This window comes from Bos indicus x Bos taurus, chromosome 5 (genome assembly GCF_003369695.1).
Source record: "Bos indicus x Bos taurus breed Angus x Brahman F1 hybrid chromosome 5, Bos_hybrid_MaternalHap_v2.0, whole genome shotgun sequence".
Taxonomy (NCBI): domain Eukaryota; kingdom Metazoa; phylum Chordata; class Mammalia; order Artiodactyla; family Bovidae; genus Bos; species Bos indicus x Bos taurus.
In genome coordinates this window covers 75,383,398-75,401,379 of record NC_040080.1, presented here as the reverse complement: position 1 = coordinate 75,401,379, position 17,982 = coordinate 75,383,398, and the positions used below count along the sequence as shown (strand labels likewise).

The 17,982-nt window shown below is 41.0% G+C and overlaps 1 protein-coding gene across 2 annotated transcripts in view; it reads left to right on the top strand.

Moving 5' to 3' along the window:
• Positions 1-17,982, top strand: part of CPM (carboxypeptidase M) — an 87,384-nt gene that overhangs the window by 35,826 nt on the left and 33,576 nt on the right. For both annotated transcript variants that reach the window (XM_027542504.1, XM_027542503.1), the window contains exon 3: positions 15,906-16,003. In XM_027542504.1, coding sequence (XP_027398305.1) covers positions 15,906-16,003 — 98 coding nt within the window. The remainder of the gene's footprint in view (positions 1-15,905; positions 16,004-17,982) is intronic.

The following is a 17,982-nucleotide window of genomic DNA, read 5'->3' as shown; positions in this document are numbered from 1 at the left end:
GACAAGTTCCTCCATTCAGGAACAATGTCAGGAATTCCGAGCCCACTACACAGTAAATGGCATTAAAGCTCCAGGAGGTCATGTGGCTGACTGGGGATTGGAATCATTGCATCTTACCAAGGATGGGTTCACAGCTTTGCATGTACAGAATCAGACAGACGGGGCATTCACATGGGCTGGCCAGACTTCTCAACTCAATGCAGAAGCCCCAGTGACTGCTGGGCCATTTGCCATGTTGGAAGAGTGTGTGTGTGAATTTTTTTTTTTTTTTTCTTTTTTTTCTTTTTTTATTTTTTTAATTTTATTTTATTTTTAGACTCCACATAATCGTATCAGTTCTGCCAAACATCAAAACGAATCCACCACAGGTATACATGCGTTCCCCATCCTGAACCCTCCTCCCTCCTCCCTCCCCATACCATCCCTCTGGGTCGTCCCAGTGCATTAGCCCCAAGCATCCAGTATCGTGCATCGAACCTGGACTGGCAACTCGTTTCTTACATGATATTTTACATGTTACAATGTCATTCTCCCAAATCTTCCCACCCTCTCCCTCTCCCACAGAGTCCATAAGACTGTTCTATACATCAGTGTCTCTTTTGCTGTCTCGTACACAGGGTTATTGTTACCATCTTTCTAAATTCCATATATATGCGTTAGAATACTGTATTTATGTTTTTCCTTCTGGCTTACTTCACTCTGTATAATAGGCTCCAGTTTCATCCACCTCATTAGAACTGATTCAAATGTATTCTTTTTAATGGCTGAGTAATACTCCATTGTGTATATGTACCACAGCTTTCTTATCCATTCATCTGCTGATGGACATCTAGGTTGCTTCCATGTCTTGGCTATTATAAACAGTGCTGCGATGAACATTGGGGTACACGTGTCTCTTTCCCTTCTGGTTTCCTCAGTGTGTATGCCCAGCAGTGGGGTTGCTGGATCATAAGGCAGTTCTATTTCCAGTTTTTTAAGGAATCTCCACACTGTTCTCCATAGTGGCTGTATTAGTTTGCATTCCCACCAACAGTGTAAGAGGGTTCCCTTTTCTCCACACCCTCTCCAGCATTTATTATTTGTAGACTTTTGGATCGCAGCCATTCTGACTGGTGTGAAATGGTACCTCATAGTGGTTTTGATTTGCATTTCTCTGATAATGAGTGATGTTGAGCATCTTTTCATGTGTTTGTTAGCCATCTGTATGTCTTTTTTGGAGAAATGTCTATTTAGTTCTTTGGCCCATTTTTTGATTGGGTCGTTTATTTTTCTGGAGTTGAGCTGTAGGAGTTGCTTGTATATTTTTGAGATTAGTTGTTTGTCGGTTTCTTCATTTGCTATTATTTTCTCCCATTCTGAAGGCTGTCTTTTCACCTTGCTAATAGTTTCCTTTGATGTGCAGAAGCTTTTAAGGTTAATTAGGTCCCATTTGTTTATTTTTGTTTTTATTTCCAATATTCTGGGAGGTGGGTCATAGAGGATCCTGCTGTGATGTATGTCAGAGAGTGTTTTGCCTATGTTCTCCTCTAGGAGTTTTATAGTTTCTGGTCTTACGTTTAGATCTTTAATCCATTTTGAGTTTATTTTTGTGTATGGTGTTAGAAAGTGGTCCAGTTTCATTCTTTTACAAGTGGTTGACCAGATTTCCCAGCACCACTTGTTAAAGAGATTGTCTTTAATCCATTGTATATTCTTGCCTCCTTTGTCGAAGATAAGGTGTCCATATGTGCGTGGATTTATCTCTGGGCTTTCTATTTTATTCCATTGATCAATATTTCTGTCTTTGTGCCAGTACCATACTGTCTTGATAACTGTGGCTTTGTAGTAGAGCCTGAAGTCAGGTAGGTTGATTCCTCCAGTTCCATTCTTCTTTCTCAAGATCGCTTTGGCTATTCGAGGTTTTTTGTATTTCCATACAAATTGTGAAATTATTTGTTCTAGCTCTGTGAAGAATACTGTTGGTAGCTTGATAGGGATTGCGTTGAATCTATAAATTGCTTTGGGTAGTATACTCATTTTCACTATCTTGATTCTTCCAATCCATGAACATGGTATATTTCTCCATCTATTAGTGTCCTCTTTGATTTCTTTCACCAGTGTTTTATAGTTTTCTATATATAGGTCTTTAGTTTCTTTAGGTAGATATATTCCTAAGTATTTTATTCTTTCTGTTGCAATGGTGAATGGAATTGTTTCCTTAATTTCTCTTTCTGTTTTCTCATTATTAGTGTATAGGAATGCAAGGGATTTCTGTGTGTTGATTTTATATCCTGCAACTTTACTGTAGTCATTGATTATTTCTAGTAATTTTCTGGTGGACTCTTTAGGGTTTTCTATGTAGAGTATCATGTCATCTGCAAATAGTGAGAGTTTTACTTCTTCTTTTCCAATTTGGATTCCTTTTATTTCTTTTTCTGCTCTGATTGCTGTGGCCAAAACTTCCAAAACTATGTTGAATAGTAATGGTGAAAGTGGGCACCCTTGTCTTGTTCCTGACTTTAGAGGAAATGCTTTCAATTTTTCACCATTGAGGATAATGTTTGCAGTGGGTTTGTCATATATAGCTTTTATTATGTTGAGGTATGTTCCTTCTATTCCTGCTTTCTGGAGAGTTTTTATCATAAATGGATGTTGAATTTTGTCAAAGGCTTTCTCTGCATCTATTGAGATAATCATATGGTTTTTATTTTTCAATTTGTTAATGTGGTGTATTACATTGATTGATTTGCGGATATTGAAGAATCCTTGCATCCCTGGGATAAAGCCCACTTGATCATGGTGTATGATCTTTTTAATGTGTTGTTGGATTCTGATTGCTAGAATTTTGTTAAGGATTTTTGCATCTATGTTCATCAGTGATATTGGCCTGTAGTTTTCTTTTTTTGTGGGATCTTTGTCAGGTTTTGGTATTAGGGTGATGGTGGCCTCATAGAATGAGTTTGGAAGTTTACCTTCCTCTGCAATTTTCTGGAAGAGTTTGAGCAGGATAGGTGTTAGCTCTTCTCTAAATTTTTGGTAGAATTCAGCTGTGAAGCCGTCTGGACCTGGGCTTTTGTTTGCTGGAAGATTTTTGATTACAGTTTCAATTTCCATGCTTGTGATGGGTCTGTTAAGATTTTCTATTTCTTCCTGGTCCAGTTTTGGAAAGTTGTACTTTTCTAAGAATTTGTCCATTTCTTCCACATTGTCCATTTTATTGGCATATAATTGTTGATAGTACTCTCTTATGATCCTTTGTATTTCTGTGTTGTCTGTTGTGATCTCTCCATTTTCGTTTCTAATTTTGTTGATTTGATTTTTCTCCCTTTGTTTCTTGATGAGTCTGGCTAACGGTTTGTCAATTTTATTTATCCTTTCAAAGAACCAGCTTTTGGTTTTGTTGATTTTTGCTATGGTCTCTTTTGTTTCTTTTGCATTTATTTCTGCTCTAATTTTTAAGATTTCTTTCCTTCTACTAACCCTGGGGTTCTTCATTTCTTCCTTTTCTAGTTGCTTTAGGTGTAGAGTTAGGTTATTTATTTGACTTTTTTCTTGTTTCTTGAGGTGTGCCTGTATTGCTATGAACTTTCCCCTTAGGACTGCTTTTACCGTGTCCCACAGGTTTTGGGTTGTTGTGTTTTCATTTTCATTCGTTTCTATGCAAATTTTGATTTCTTTTTTGATTTCTTCTGTGATTTGTTGGTTATTCAGCAGCGTGTTGTTCAGCCTCCATATGTTGGAATTTTTAATAGTTTTTCTCCTGTAATTGAGATCTAATCTTACTGCATTGTGGTCAGAAAAAATGCTTGGAATGATTTCTATTTTTTTGAATTTACCAAGGCTAGCTTTATGGCCCAGGATGTGATCTATCCTGGAGAAGGTTCCATGTGCGCTTGAGAAAAAGGTGAAATTCATTGTTTTGGGATGAAATGACCTATAGATATCAATTAGGTCTAACTGGTCTATTGTATCATTTAAAGTTTGTGTTTCCTTGTTAATTTTCTGTTTAGTTGATCTATCCATAGATGTAAGTGGGGTATTAAAGTCTCCCACTATTATTGTGTTATTGTTAATTTCTCCTTTCATACTTGTTAGCATTTGTCTTACGTACTGTGGTGCTCCCGTGTTGGGTGCATATATATTTATAATTGTTATATCTTCTTCTTGGATTGATCCTTTGATCATTATGTAGTGACCTTCTTTGTCTCTTTTCACAGCCTTTGTTTTAAAGTCTATTTTATCTGATATGAGTATTGCTACTCCTGCTTTCTTTTGGTCCCTATTTGCATGGAAAATCTTTTTCCAGCCCTTCACTTTCAGTCTGTATGTGTCCCCTGTTTTGAGGTGGGTCTCTTGTAGACAACATATGTAGGGGTCTTGTTTTTGTATCCATTCAGCCAGTCTTTGTCTTTTGGTTGGGGCATTCAACCCATTTACGTTTAAGGTAATTACTGATAAGTATGTTCCCGTTGCCATTTACTTTATTGTTTTGGGTTCGAGTTTATACACCGTTTTTGTGTTTCCTGTCTAGAGAATATCCTTTAGTATTTGTTGGAGAGCTGGTTTGGTGGTGCAGAATTCTCTCAGCTTTTGCTTGTCTGAAAAGCTTTTGATTTCTCCTTCATACTTGAATGAGATCCTTGCTGGGTACAATAATCTGGGCTGTAGGTTATTTTCTTTCATCATTTTAAGTATGTCTTGCCATTCCCTCCTGGCTTGAAGAGTTTCTATTGAAAGATCAGCTGTTATCCTTATGGGAATTCCCTTGTGTGTTATTTGTTGTTTTTCCCTTGCTGCTTTTAATATTTGTTCTTTGTGTTTGATCTTTGTTAATTTGATTAATATGTGTCTTGGGGTGTTTCTCCTTGGGTTTATCCTGTTTGGTACTCTCTGGGTTTCTTGGACTTGGGTGATTATTTCCTTCCCCATTTTAGGGAAGTTTTCCACTATTATCTCCTCAAGTATTTTCTCATGGTCTTTCTTTTTGTCTTCTTCTTCTGGAACCCCTATGATTCGAATGTTGTAGCGTTTAATATTGTCCTGGAGGTCTCTGAGATTGTCCTCATTTCTTTTAATTCGTTTTTCTTTTATCCTCTCTGATTCATTTATTTCTACCATTCTATCTTCTAATTCACTAATCCTGTCTTCTGCCTCTGTTATTCTACTATTTGTTGCCTCCAGAGTGTTTTTAATTTCACTTATTGCATTATTCATTATATATTGACTCTTTTTTATTTCTTCTAGGTCCTTGTTAAACCTTTCTTGCATCTTCTCAATCCTTGTCTCCAGGCTATTTATCTGTGATTCCATTTTAGTTTCAAGATTTTGGATCAATTTCACTATCATTATTCGGAATTCTTTATCGGGTAGATTCCCTATCTCTTCCTCTTTTGTTTGGTTTGGTGGGCATTTATCCTGTTCCTTTATCTGCTGAGTATTCTTCTGTCTCTTCATCTTGTTTAAATTGCTGAGTTTGGGGTGTCCTTTCTGTATTCTGGCAGTTTGTGGAGTTCTCTTTATTGTGGTGTTTCCTCGCTGTGTGTGGGTTTGTACAGGTGGCTTGTCAAGGTTTCCTGGTTAGGGAAGCTTGTGTCGGTGTTCTGGTGGGTGGAGCTGTATTTCTTCTCTCTGGAGTGCAATGAAATGTCCAGTAATGAGTTATGAGATGTCTATAGTTTTGGGGTGACTTTGGGCAGCCTGTATCTTGAAGCTCAGGGCTGTGTTCCTTTGTTGCTGGAGAATTTGCGTGGTATGTCTTGCCCTGGAACTTATTGGCCCTTGTGTGGTGCTTGGTTTCAGTGTCGGTATGGAGGCATTTGATGAGCTCCTGTGAATGAATGTTCCTTGGAGTCAGGAGTTCCCTGGAGTCAGGGTTTGGACTTAAGTCTCCTGCTTCCGATTATCGGTCTTATTTTTACAGTAGTTTCAAAACTTCTCCTTCTATACAGCACCATTGATAAAACATCTACATTAAAGATGATAAGTTTCTCTACAGTGGGGGTCACTCAGAGAGGTTCACAGGGTTACATGGAGAAGAGAAGAGGGAGGAGGGAGTTAGAGGTGACCCAAATGAGATGAGGTGAATCAATAGTGGAGAGAGTGGGCTAGCCAGTAGTCACTTCCTTATGTGCACTCCACAACTGGACCACTCAGAGATGTTCACGGGGTTATACAGAGAAGAAAAGAAGGAGGAAAGTAACAGAGGTGGCCAGAAGGATAAAAGGGGGGAATGAAAAGGAGGGAGACAGATCCAGCCAGTAATCAGTTCCCTAAGTGTTCTCCACCGTCTGGAACACACAGAAATTCACAGAGTTGGGTAGAGTAGAGAGGGGTTAGGGAGGAGACACAGGCGACCTGGTGGAGAAAAAGGAGGGTCCAAAGGGATAGAGAGCAGTCAAGCCAGTAATCTCACTCCCTAGTGAAAAATGGGTCCTGAAGATTGGGTCCTTAAAGGTACAAAATTGGTAACAAATACATAAAAGCAAAAATTAAAAATCTAGAGTAGAGTTTGGAATTTCAAAAATACGATGTTAAAGAAAAGAAGAAGGAAAAGAAAGAGAGAAAGAATGAACAAACGAAAACAAACAAGGTCGCGAAAATTATAAAGTACAGGTACAAAATTGATAACTAATACCAGAAAGCGAAAATTAAAAATCTAGAGTAGAGTTTGGAATTTCAAAAATACGATGTTAAAGAAAAGAAGAAGGAAAAGAAAGAGAGAAAAAACGAACAAACAAAAACAAACAAGGTCGTGAAAATTGTAAAGAAAGTACAGGTACAAAATTGATAACTAATACCAGAAAGCAAAAATTAAAAATCTAGAGAAGAGTTTGGAATTTCAAAAATATAATGTTAAAAAAAAAAAAAAAAGAAGAAGAAAAATAAAGAGAGAAAACAAACAAACAAATATGAACAATGTCACAAAAATTATAAAGAAAATACAGGTACAAAATTGATATCAAATACCAAAAAGCATAAATTAAAAATCTAGAGTAAAGTTTGGAATTTCAGATATACAATGTTATATAAAAGAAGAAGAGAAAGAAACAGAGAAGAAGAAAAAAAAAAAGTCACAGAAATTATATATAAAAAAAAAAAAAAACTATAGGTACAAAATTGATAACATATACCAAAAAGCGAAAATTAAAAATCTAGAGTAGAGTTTGGAATTTCAAAAATACAATGTTAAAGAAAAGAAGAAAAAAACAAAAACAAACAAACAAAAAAAACAAGGTCAAAAAATTATAAAATATATATATATGAAGTTTGCTGAAGAAGAAAAAAAATAGTCTTTTTTTTTTTTTTTTGCAAAGTAATAGGTTATAAAAGTGAAAATTAAAGGAACAATAGAGGACTTAAAATTTTTTTTTTAATTAAAAAAAAAAAGAATGATCGTAAAAATAATAAAAATATATCTAGGACTTTTTTTTTTTTTTTTTTTTTGGGTGTTGTGGGTTCAGTTCATTTTTGGCTAGTTCCTTGGTCAGATTTATATTTCTCAAGATCTATAGGCCCCTTCCTATGTAGTCCGTAGTAACCACAGGGTTTTGATCTATTGCCTGTAGCTTCCAAGGCGTTTCCCTCTGTTATATCTTCTTCTGTTTGCTAGTCTCTTCAGTATCTGGTTTCCGCCCTGACTCAAAGGGCACGGTGGAGGACGCTTTTTTTTTTTTTTTTTTAGGCTTACTTGTTCAGTTGCGCTGTGGGGAGGGAGGGAGGGATGCTGCAAACAAATAACACTGGCGTGGGCTCGCAATGCCTCAGCCACCCTGGGTCTGCCCCTGCTCACGGCGCGTGTAGCCTCCCTGTCCACACTGCTCGGACTCTAGGTTGTTCCGCCGGGAACAATCCGAGGCTGGCCCTGGGCTGCATGCACCTCCCAGGTCCAAGCCGCTCAGGTTCAGGCACTCGGGTAGTCCTCAGAGGCGCAGACTCAGTTGGGCCTGCATTTTGTGCTCTTCCCAGGTCCGAGCGCCAATTTGCTCTTCCCAGGCGAGCGCCAATGCTGCGACTTATCGCCTCCCCGCCACTCGGTTATCTGGATGTAAAACCAGCGCACCTTCTCAGGCAGATGTTGACCGTCCAGACCCCCAAGAAGTTTTAGTTAGCAAAGAAGCCTGCTTACAATTTTATAGATAATGTCTCTCTGGGGCTGCGATTGCCCCCTTCCGGCTCTGGCTGCCTGTCACCGGAGGGGGAAGGTCTGCAGCCGGCTATCTCTGTTCAGTCCTTTGTTCCGTGCGCGGGCCTGGCGGTCTTAGGTTAGGGCTGGCTTTTCGCGTGGTAGGTATCCCACAGTCTGGTTTGCTAGCCCAAATTATTTCGCTCAGATAGCGCTCAGGGTATTCAGGCCAGATTCTTACTCTCAGTGATGCAGCCCACGCCGCGCCTCCCTGCCCAGCCCCGGTTTGCTAATGGCGGATGCAGGCGTCTGCGCTGCTTCTCTGCTGGGGGAGTTACCGTAGGGCTCACAATCTGCGAGTTTTAAATTGTTTATTTATTTTTCCCCCTGTTATGTTGCCCTCTGTGCTTCCAAAGCTCGGCACAGATTCGGCAGTGAGAAGGTTTCCTGGTGTTTGGAAACTTCTCTCTTTTTAAGATTCCCTTCCCGGGACGGAACTCCGTCCCTCCCTCTTTTGTCTCTTTTTTTTTGTTTTTAATATTTTTTCCTACCTCCTTTCGAAGAGTTGGGTTGCTTTTCTGGGTGCCTGATGTCCTCTGCCGGCATTCAGAAGTTGTTTTGTGGAATTTACTCGACGTTTAAATGCTCTTTTGATGAATTTGTGGGGGAGAAAGTGTTCTCCCCGTCCTACTCCTCCGCCATCTTGGCTCCTCCCCTGAATTTTTTTTTTTGTCCCAGAAAAGATCTGAGTAGAGCAGTTGAGTTTTGTCCATGTCCTTCCTCCTCTTGCTACTCCACCTACCCTACTTTTTCAGCCTAGTCAGCTTAGCAGACAAACCTCTGAAGTAGATCTGTCTTGAGATTCCACAGCTTTGGGGCAGAGCCACTGAGGCTTACCAGTAATCCTTGAATAGAGAGCAGTCTGGGGACAAGCTGGTGTATACTAGTTTGCAGACCAGTCTGAAATTTGCACACTAAAGGAAGGAGATGATAGCTTTAACTTCTCAGACCATCCTCATAGGGTCCTTGAAGGCCCTCCTCCATTTCCAGTTCTCCAGAGGGGAGAAAGGAAAATCTCAACACCAGAAATGGCACCTGGCAATTTATGGGCACAGGTTCATGTTTCTTTGATCTTTTCTGTCCCTTAGGTGACTGGAACAGTGCAGCATAGTGGTTAAGAACAGAGCAGGCTCTGAATAGGCCTTCCAGCTCTGTCCTTGGTTACTATGGCTCTCAAGCTTTATGTATACTCTTAATTGAAGGATAATTGCTTTACAATGTTGTTGTAGGGCAGAAACCAACACAATACCAATCAGCCATAATTATACATTTATCTCCTCCCTCCCCTCTCCATCCCACCCCTCTAGGTTGTTATGGACTGCCAGGCCGGGCTCCCTGTGTCATATAGCAGCTTCCCACTAGCTGCTTTATACATGATAGCGTAAATACGTCAATGCTACTTTCTCTATTACGTCCTACCCTCTCTGTCCCCCACCGTGTCCACAAGTCCGATCTCTGTGTCTGTGGTTCTCAGACTTTAGCGAGCATGAGGATGCCCTGGGGAGCTCATTAAGACACAGACTGCAGGTCCTCACCCCCAGGGTCTCTGTACTTAGGGGTGGAGTCTGTACTTAGGGGTGCAGTCTGAGAACCTGCATTTCTAACAAGTTCCCAGAGGATGTGATGATACTGGTCTTTCTTGGGACCACACGTGAGAACCATGGCCTTGTGAGCTTCCCTAGGATAGCGCCTCCACCTGTGTGAAAGGATAATCTTTTACCTACTGCTTATGGTCATCAGGGCCAAGTGAATATATATCAAATGCTCTGAACTGTGAGGCATGCTACCGTGCAAACACAGCCATGCTGGAGACGTTGTCCCTGTTTTGTTTGCAGTTGTTTGTGTTGTTTGTCGTAAGCCACTTAGCAGGAACTTCCTCTTCCACTTCCAGGCCCGAGGTCACGGAGACTACATGTTTAACCCGACCAAAGTTATGTGCTATTTTTCAGGTCCTCTGGGACATTATTTGAGGCCGGGCTGGCTTTGTGTGTGTAGTAATGGGGATGAGCATAAGTGAGATTGAAGGTTTGGTGTTGGAGTGTTGGCTTCTTTTTTAGGGAAGACAGGAGGAACTCGCCAGCTTCACATCACTCTTGCCAGGAGAGCTGTTGGTCCCACTTACGTATGAAGACGCAAACTCAGGCATCAAGCAAGGTCCCCTGAGCTTTGACTTAGGTCAAAGGGTAATTTTAAGGACACAAAGAGAAATATTCTAGTCTGGGAAACAACTGATCCATCACCCTGGAGGCTGGCGCCTCATGGGTTGGACCTTGCGCATCACCAGCCTTGTCATCACTGCAGGTCTGCTCCTGGGACCAGGCCACCCACACAGGGATTCCACTTCTCTCTGGATTCCACTTCTCTCTGGGTGCTCTCTTGAGCACCAGGTGTGCTCTCTTGAGCACCAGGTGTGCTCTCAAGAGCTCTGAAATGCTCAGCCACTTTCTCTCCACTGCTTAGAGTGTTCTGTTTCCTTGCCTTGCGGATCTTTGTGAAGCCTTTTGAATGGTAACACTTTTCTGGTCCTACAAGCAAACCCAGTTAGGTGCCCCGTTGGGCACCATGTCACATCCCTGGGCTTGGAGTCAAGCCCGGAGAGGGTTCCTGGACACAGATACTGACAGTTTTACTTAGGGATTGTTATATCAACACCTGGTATGGACCGTCCCTGTAGGGCAGCCGTAAGTTCAGGTGTATTGCTATGGCTCAGTGGTCATAGACGGGTGGCATGCTGGAACTTGTTCCAGGGACAAATTATGGCAGTGTGATGCTGAAAGAGCTGCTGGGGAACTATGCGCCCAGAGTGGGATTGGCCCTGACCTACCTATTACTTGCAGGAAGAGCCTGGAGTCATCAGAAGAACACAGATACTGGAATCAAACAGACCTGGGTTTGACTTCTGGTTCTACCACTTATATCAATGAATTGTGGGTATCACCCACCACACAGAGGTGTTGTAAAGATCAAGTATTATAAAGTGTAAAGATCAGGTATTATAAAGCTCAGCATACAGTATATAAACTTAATAAACAATAAGATTTAGTGTTTTATTTTTAAAAACTAGAAAGATGGAAAAGTGAAAACAAAGTCTTAGTTTTATAACCCTATCACTTAGCCCATTTTTACTGACAGTGTGCTATTTTCAGTTCTTATAGGGACTCATCAATTATTTCATTTAAGGCTTTATATGCTTTGGAGCTGTTTTGTTCCATGGTATTTTGTTAGTGAATAGTCTATTTTACATGGTTGTAATTATATAATTTTGTACTCTGATTTCTTTGCCATGGTAAAATATTTTACATTAAAAATTCTGTACATAATTTAAGTGGACATGCTGTAATTTACATAAATTACTTATATTTGGACACCTAACCATGGAGCATTGTTGAATGAATGATACTACATTTGTGTAATAAAATATCAAACAGCCATTTTATTATTTTTTTAATTTAAATTTATTTATTTTGGACACTGTGGGAGAGGGAGAGGGTGGGATGATTTGGGAGAATGGCACTGAAACATGTTTAATATCATATAAGAAACAAATCGCCAGTCCAGGTTTGATGCAGGATACAGGATGCTTGGGGCTGGTGTACTGGGATGACCCAGAGGGATGGTACGGGGAGGGAGGTGGGAGTGGGGTTCAGGATGGGGAACATGTGTATACCCGTGGCGGATTCATGTTGATGTATGTCAAACAGCCATTTTAAAAGGTGTAGTCAAAGTATATTTGTTCATATAGAAACATGTTCATGATTGTATGTAAAATGAGATGATTTTACCGCCCAAATCTATCTGGACATTCACTGCCTCAATCTGAGCAGCTTTCAAACTTTAATGGGCCTCAGAATCACCAAAGGAGCCTGTTAAGTGCAGGTTGGGGACCCTCCCCCTGGAGTGTGATTTGGGAGATGGGGCTCAGGGATTGGCGCTTTTCCAAGGATCCAGTGATTCTGGTAGGGGAATAACACTCCTTCAGTTTCTCCCTGTTGACACTGTACTTCGTTTTTCAAGCTTCTCCTCCTACTTTCTCCTGAATGCCTAGAGTGTTCTGTTTCCTTGCCTTGCGGATCTTTGTGAAGCCTTTTGAATGGTAACACTTTTCTGGTCCTACAAGCAAACCCAGTTAGGTGCCCAGTTGGGCACCATGTCACATCCCTGGGCTTGGAGTCAAGCCCGGAGAAGGTTCCTGGACACAGATACTGACAATTTTACTTTGTAGTGGAGAGAAAGTGGCTGAGCATTTCAGAGCTCTTGAGCACACCTGGTGCTCGAGTTCAAAGTTCAAAGTAGGTGCTCAAAGTTCAAAGCAGGAACTTGGAGGGATAAAGGCAGCCTGTCCAACCTTGATAGAAAAAAAAAAAAATCTTGTTTAAATTAGCCTCACCTTGGCAATCAGGCTGTGAAAAGTCAATAGTCTGTCCTTTGTGCATTTACTCTAGTCTAAGCCAGAGATAACCCGTGTTTATTAGAGAGGCGGGTTAAAAACTTTCAAGAGGCTTAGCTTTCCAAAAGCATTGGGTGAATATCTTCAGGTTTATGGGTTGTTTTCATCCTCAGGCTTGGTGCCATGGAGGGTTATTCAAGGTAAGTTTCTCGTTTTGCTGTTCACTTAGGAGCCATTCATGCTGAAATTGAGATTGAGTTACTACCAATATTTCTTCATTTAGATTTTATTGGTTTGATTTCCCAACTTCCTTGAACCAAAGTACACACACATACACACACACACACATTTTTTTTTTTAGGCTGCGCTGGGTCCTTGTCACTGCATGTGGTTTTCTCCCGTCGCGGTGTGTGGGCTTCTCGTTGCCCCGGCTTCTCTTGTTGCGGAGCAGCAGCTCTAGGGCGAGTGGCCTTCAGTAATTTTTGGCACACGGGTTTTAGGGTGCAGGCTTAGTAGTTGTGGCGCTACGTGCTTGGTTGCTCTGCAGCATGTGGAATCTTCCCAAACCAGGGATCAAACCGGTGTTCTCTGCATTGCAAGGCGGATTCTTAACCTCTGGACCACCAGGGAAGCCCTCAAATAATATTGAATACCCATGTCAAGTCAGGTTTTTCTTGTCTTACACTATCCTTTATATTACAGGTCAGCTTTGCAAATGCAGAGTTAGAAAACAATTGAGAAACATTGTGTCGAGGTGATGGGCTTCCCTGGTGGTTCAATGGTAAAGAACCCACCTGCCAATGCAGGAGACATGAGCTTGATCCCTGGGTTGGAAAGATTCCTTAGAGAAGGAAATGGCAACCCACTCCAGTATTCTTGCCTGGGAAATCCCATGGACAGAGGAGCCTGATGGGGTATAATCCATGGGGTAGCAAAAGAGTCGGACACGACTTAGCAGCTGTAAACAACAACGTCAAGATGATACTGAATTTTTTTCCTTGCTTGTGAGGGGACCAGACCATCAGTTCAGTCGCTCAGTCGTGTCCGACTCTTTGTGACCCCATGAATTGCAGCATGCCAGGCCTCCCTGTCCATCACCAACATCCGGAGTTCACTCAAACTCACGTCCATCGAGTCAGTGATGCCATCCAGCCATCTCATCCTCTGTCTCCCCTTCTCCTCCTGCCCCCAATCCCTCCCAGCATCAGAGTCTTTTCCAATGAGTCAACCCTTCGCATGAAGTGGCCAAAGTATTGGAGTTTCAGCTTTAGCATCATTCCTTCCAAAGAAATCCCAGGGCTGATCTCCTTTAGAATGGACTGGTTGGATCTTCTTGCAGAGACCAGACCATATTCTATACAAATCTGTGGTTATTCTAGCCTTGAAAGCATTAATAGCTACAGAAAAGAATCCCCCAGAAGGAAACCTAAAGAGCCAAGTTTAATAGAAAAAAGCTCTTATTTGCTTCACATGAAAAATGGTAACATGCTAAATTTGAAGCCCTAGGTGATCTGAGAATTGGTAATATGGGGGAATCAAAGATTCTGGTTAATAAAGTGGTTCTGGTGGGAAACCACCAAATGGATTGTACTGATACTTGTCCACATGGCTAACTTGGAGTGACTGTTCAGAACCCTGGTCAGAAGTCAGCTCTAAAACCCTATGTCTGTAAAGTTTTATGTGATCCCACTCCTTGAAAAAGTTTCTTCCTTTATTCTACAGTCACACCAGTACCTTATACACACTCTGTGATCATACATGTCACAGTCCAGTGTAATGATGTTCTTGCATGCTATTCTTCTCTAGATCAGAGACTCACTGGGTGTAGAGAGCATAACTATCTGTAGGAGTAAATGCATGAACATAATAGTACTAAATAAATGGATGTGAATGAATGACCTGAGTAGTCTGCACTGAACAAGTGGCATCAGTCAGATAAGCTGCCCTTTGGGGATGTTTTTTGACAATTTCTGCAATTACTAAATTTAAAGCATTACCCTGTCAAGATGAATCGTCCTACAATTGTTATAATAAATTAAGAATTAATGGTGGAAAAAACAAGTCCAGTATCTGCTTCTCCCTGAGTTCTTTATGGTAAGAGAGTATTCCCCCACCTATGGGATCCCCAGATTAAAGGAACTACACTAGAAATTCTGCAGAAACGGGCTCCACATTAGCCCACAGACTGCTGTTAAATTCCTTTCCTGGCTTCTTGAATTCCACAGAAGGTTTAGCTATTACAGATATGTGAACTTTGTATCTAGGTGCTAGATATCAAATATACATTTCCCCAATCTCTAGTTTTAAAGTGTATTTAAAAAAAAAAAAAAAAAGAATGTGATTTTAGAATCGAAAGAAACCTCTTCATTTTGCTGATTAGGACACCAAGCTTCTTGAGTGACAGGCTGTTTTCATTAGTATTAAGAGCTCTAGAATTGAGTCATATAGGCCAGAATTCAGGTCTTGGTTCTGGGGCTCAAATCACAGCCTCTTACTAGCTGTGTGATCATAAGCAGTTTATTTAATATTTTTTGAAGGTCAGTGTTTTCATTTTGTAAAGTCTGGTTAAAAATCTATCTCACTGGCTCAGGACAAGGGATTGCCTGAGTTAATATGAACCAAAGATGCAGTGGTAACATCTGCCCAGGGCGAATCTTCAATGATGTTTAGTCTCTGTCCAAATCTCACCATCTGGCAGAGTTAGGACTTAGAAGTTTTCCTTGAGGCATTGTCAGCTTTGTTTGTGGTTCCCAGCTTACTCGACAGGACTTGGTGCTCATCAAGGACACTCACTGCTGAGAGGCTTTGTTACATGATCATTTGAATACAACAAGACTCAGGATTTGCTGTAAAAACAATCTCCCTTCTGAGTTTCATGTTTTCTTGCTGTTGGTTTTTTCACATTCCTTGCACTGAGAGTTATGGCTCCCTCCCAGTCAACTATCAATTATTATTTCCGTGTTATTGTGTGAATTAGCAAGATCACTTCTATAAGGCACCAGGACCTCAGAGCACGCTTTTTGGAAAAACAATTTTGGAAAAATCAAATCTATGTAACCTACTAAGTCTACTAAACATTTTGGAAGAATAAGATCTATGTAACCTACTAAGCCTTCAATTTTTAAAAGTCACATTCTAGAATAAGAAGTTAAATATTTCTGCTGATTGAAAGGATTTTGGCTGGCAGTAAATTAAAAGCGTTCCAGGCACAGAGGTGTTAGTTGCATGAACTGAGATGGTCATGAAACATTCATCAGGTGGGAGAAGTAGCATCATTGTTCACTATTCTCATTCTGCCAGAGTTCATTCATCATTTCAAAAGGCTACTCATTTTTCTGTACTTTCTCCCCCGTAAAGGCAGAAACCTGTGGGTTCTCGTCGTGGGACGCTCTCCAAAGGAACACAGGATCGGGATTCCGGAATTCAAGTACGTGGCAAATATGCATGGAGATGAGGTATGTATGTGGTTTGAACGTGTATCTGACGTGTCACCAAAGGACCTTCCCTCGGGTCTCTTGCACTCTGTGTAAATGCAGAGGAAGCAGCCGACATTGCAGCAAAGACTGGAAGGGTCTTCCTGTAAGGCCTTCTGAGAGACTGAAGGAGCCATGATCCCAAACCATCAGCCGCTGGGTTGCTTACCCAGGGCCCTGTGCGGGTAACGGGAGCTCGTTTCTTGTTTGGGGGCTGGAAGAACGTTCAGGACTGCCCAAGTTCCTGAACGCCTCCTGGGTTGGTTTTCCCCACCTCCTGCTCAGCATCGAGGTGACCCAGCAGAAGAGTGATGTATTTGAACTAAGAAGGTCCCAACTGGCGACCCAGCCTCCTCCTGGCTGGCTTTTTGAATGCTTTTGTCACTTTCTCTTAATCCAAAACTTAGCATTTTTGATGCGTAAGTTTAGACCATCAAGCTTAGGGCTCTGTCATCCCCACCATTCCACAAACCCTGAGATGCCATCATAACATTTTGCTCTTTTCCAGCTTATCAGAGATCAACTCTATTTTGTTTCATTTATGTTATTTATCTTATAATTTGCAAAATAGCCTTTTACGACTCCTGGCTGCCCAACCATTCTAGCCAGGCATTTGAAGATGTTCCCCAAAATTTCTCACCTTACTTCCTCAGAGTATGTTTTTGTATGTATACTTATATATATATATTTTAGTATATACTTTTATATATGTATTTTATGTACAATAAAATATATTTTAGTATATATTTATACATACTTTTCGATATATATTTTAGTATATACCTCCTCAGCTCTCATATTTTTGAGAATATGAGAGCTGCAGGATTTTCTGTTTCCCAGGACCCCACACAACTGGGCGATCCAGTGGAAGGGAAAGATAGTCTCCAGTCTTGACAGTAAAGAAAATTGACACAGGATCTGTGTCACACCTTATCAAACACACTTTAGGGAATGTCAGAGAAAATGCATAATCCTGTGAGTACAACCTGCTGACTTGTTACAACACTTCCAGATCTGCAATAGTGTGGCAGCACCCAGTGCTCAAATGCTGCACTTCCTGTTCCGACTCAACCCTCCCCAGACCCAGGCTTTATAGGAACAGGCTCCACCCTGCGTGACACATGCGCAACTCTGCCTTTCCTGTCCAGACATGCTGCTCAACCGTCCTGACCAGCGAGGGGACTTCTTGTCACTGGAGCTCAAATGCAAACGTTTGCCTCTGAGAAAGTGGCTTGGCTTGTCTTTGAATCTGATTTATGGGTGGGTGGAAGTTACTTTTTTGAGCATAATAGGCTGTGCTCAAAAAGGCTTGATATTGCTGGGAGTCTGATCAAAGTTATTTTTTGTTGTGTTTTTTTTTCTGTGTCATAGTGTTTGTTTATTTATTTATTTTATTTTATTTTATTTTTAAACCTTACATAATTGTATTAGTTTTGCCAAATATCAAAATGAATCCACCACAGGTATACATGTGTTCCCCATCCTCCCTCCCCATACCATCCCTCTAGGTCGTCCCAGTGCACCAGCCCCAAGCATCCAGCATCGTGCATCAAACCTGGACTGGCATCTCGTTTCATACATGACATTTCACATGTTTCAATGCCATTCTCCCAAATCTTCCCACCCTCTCCCTCTCCCACAGAGTCCATAAGACTGTTCTATACATCAGTGTCTCTTTTGCTGTCTCGTATACAGGGTTATCGTTACCATCTTTCTAAATTCCATATATATGCGTTAGTATACTGTATTGGTGTTTTTCCTTCTGGCTTACTTCACTCTGTATAATAGGCTTCAGTTTCATCCACCTCATTAGAACTGATTCAAATGTATTCTTTTTAATGGCTGAGTAATACTCCATTGTATATATGTACCACAGCTTTCTTATCCATTCATCTGCTGATGGACATCTAGGTTGCTTCCATGTCCAAAGCCACAGTTATCAAGACAGTATGGTACTGGCA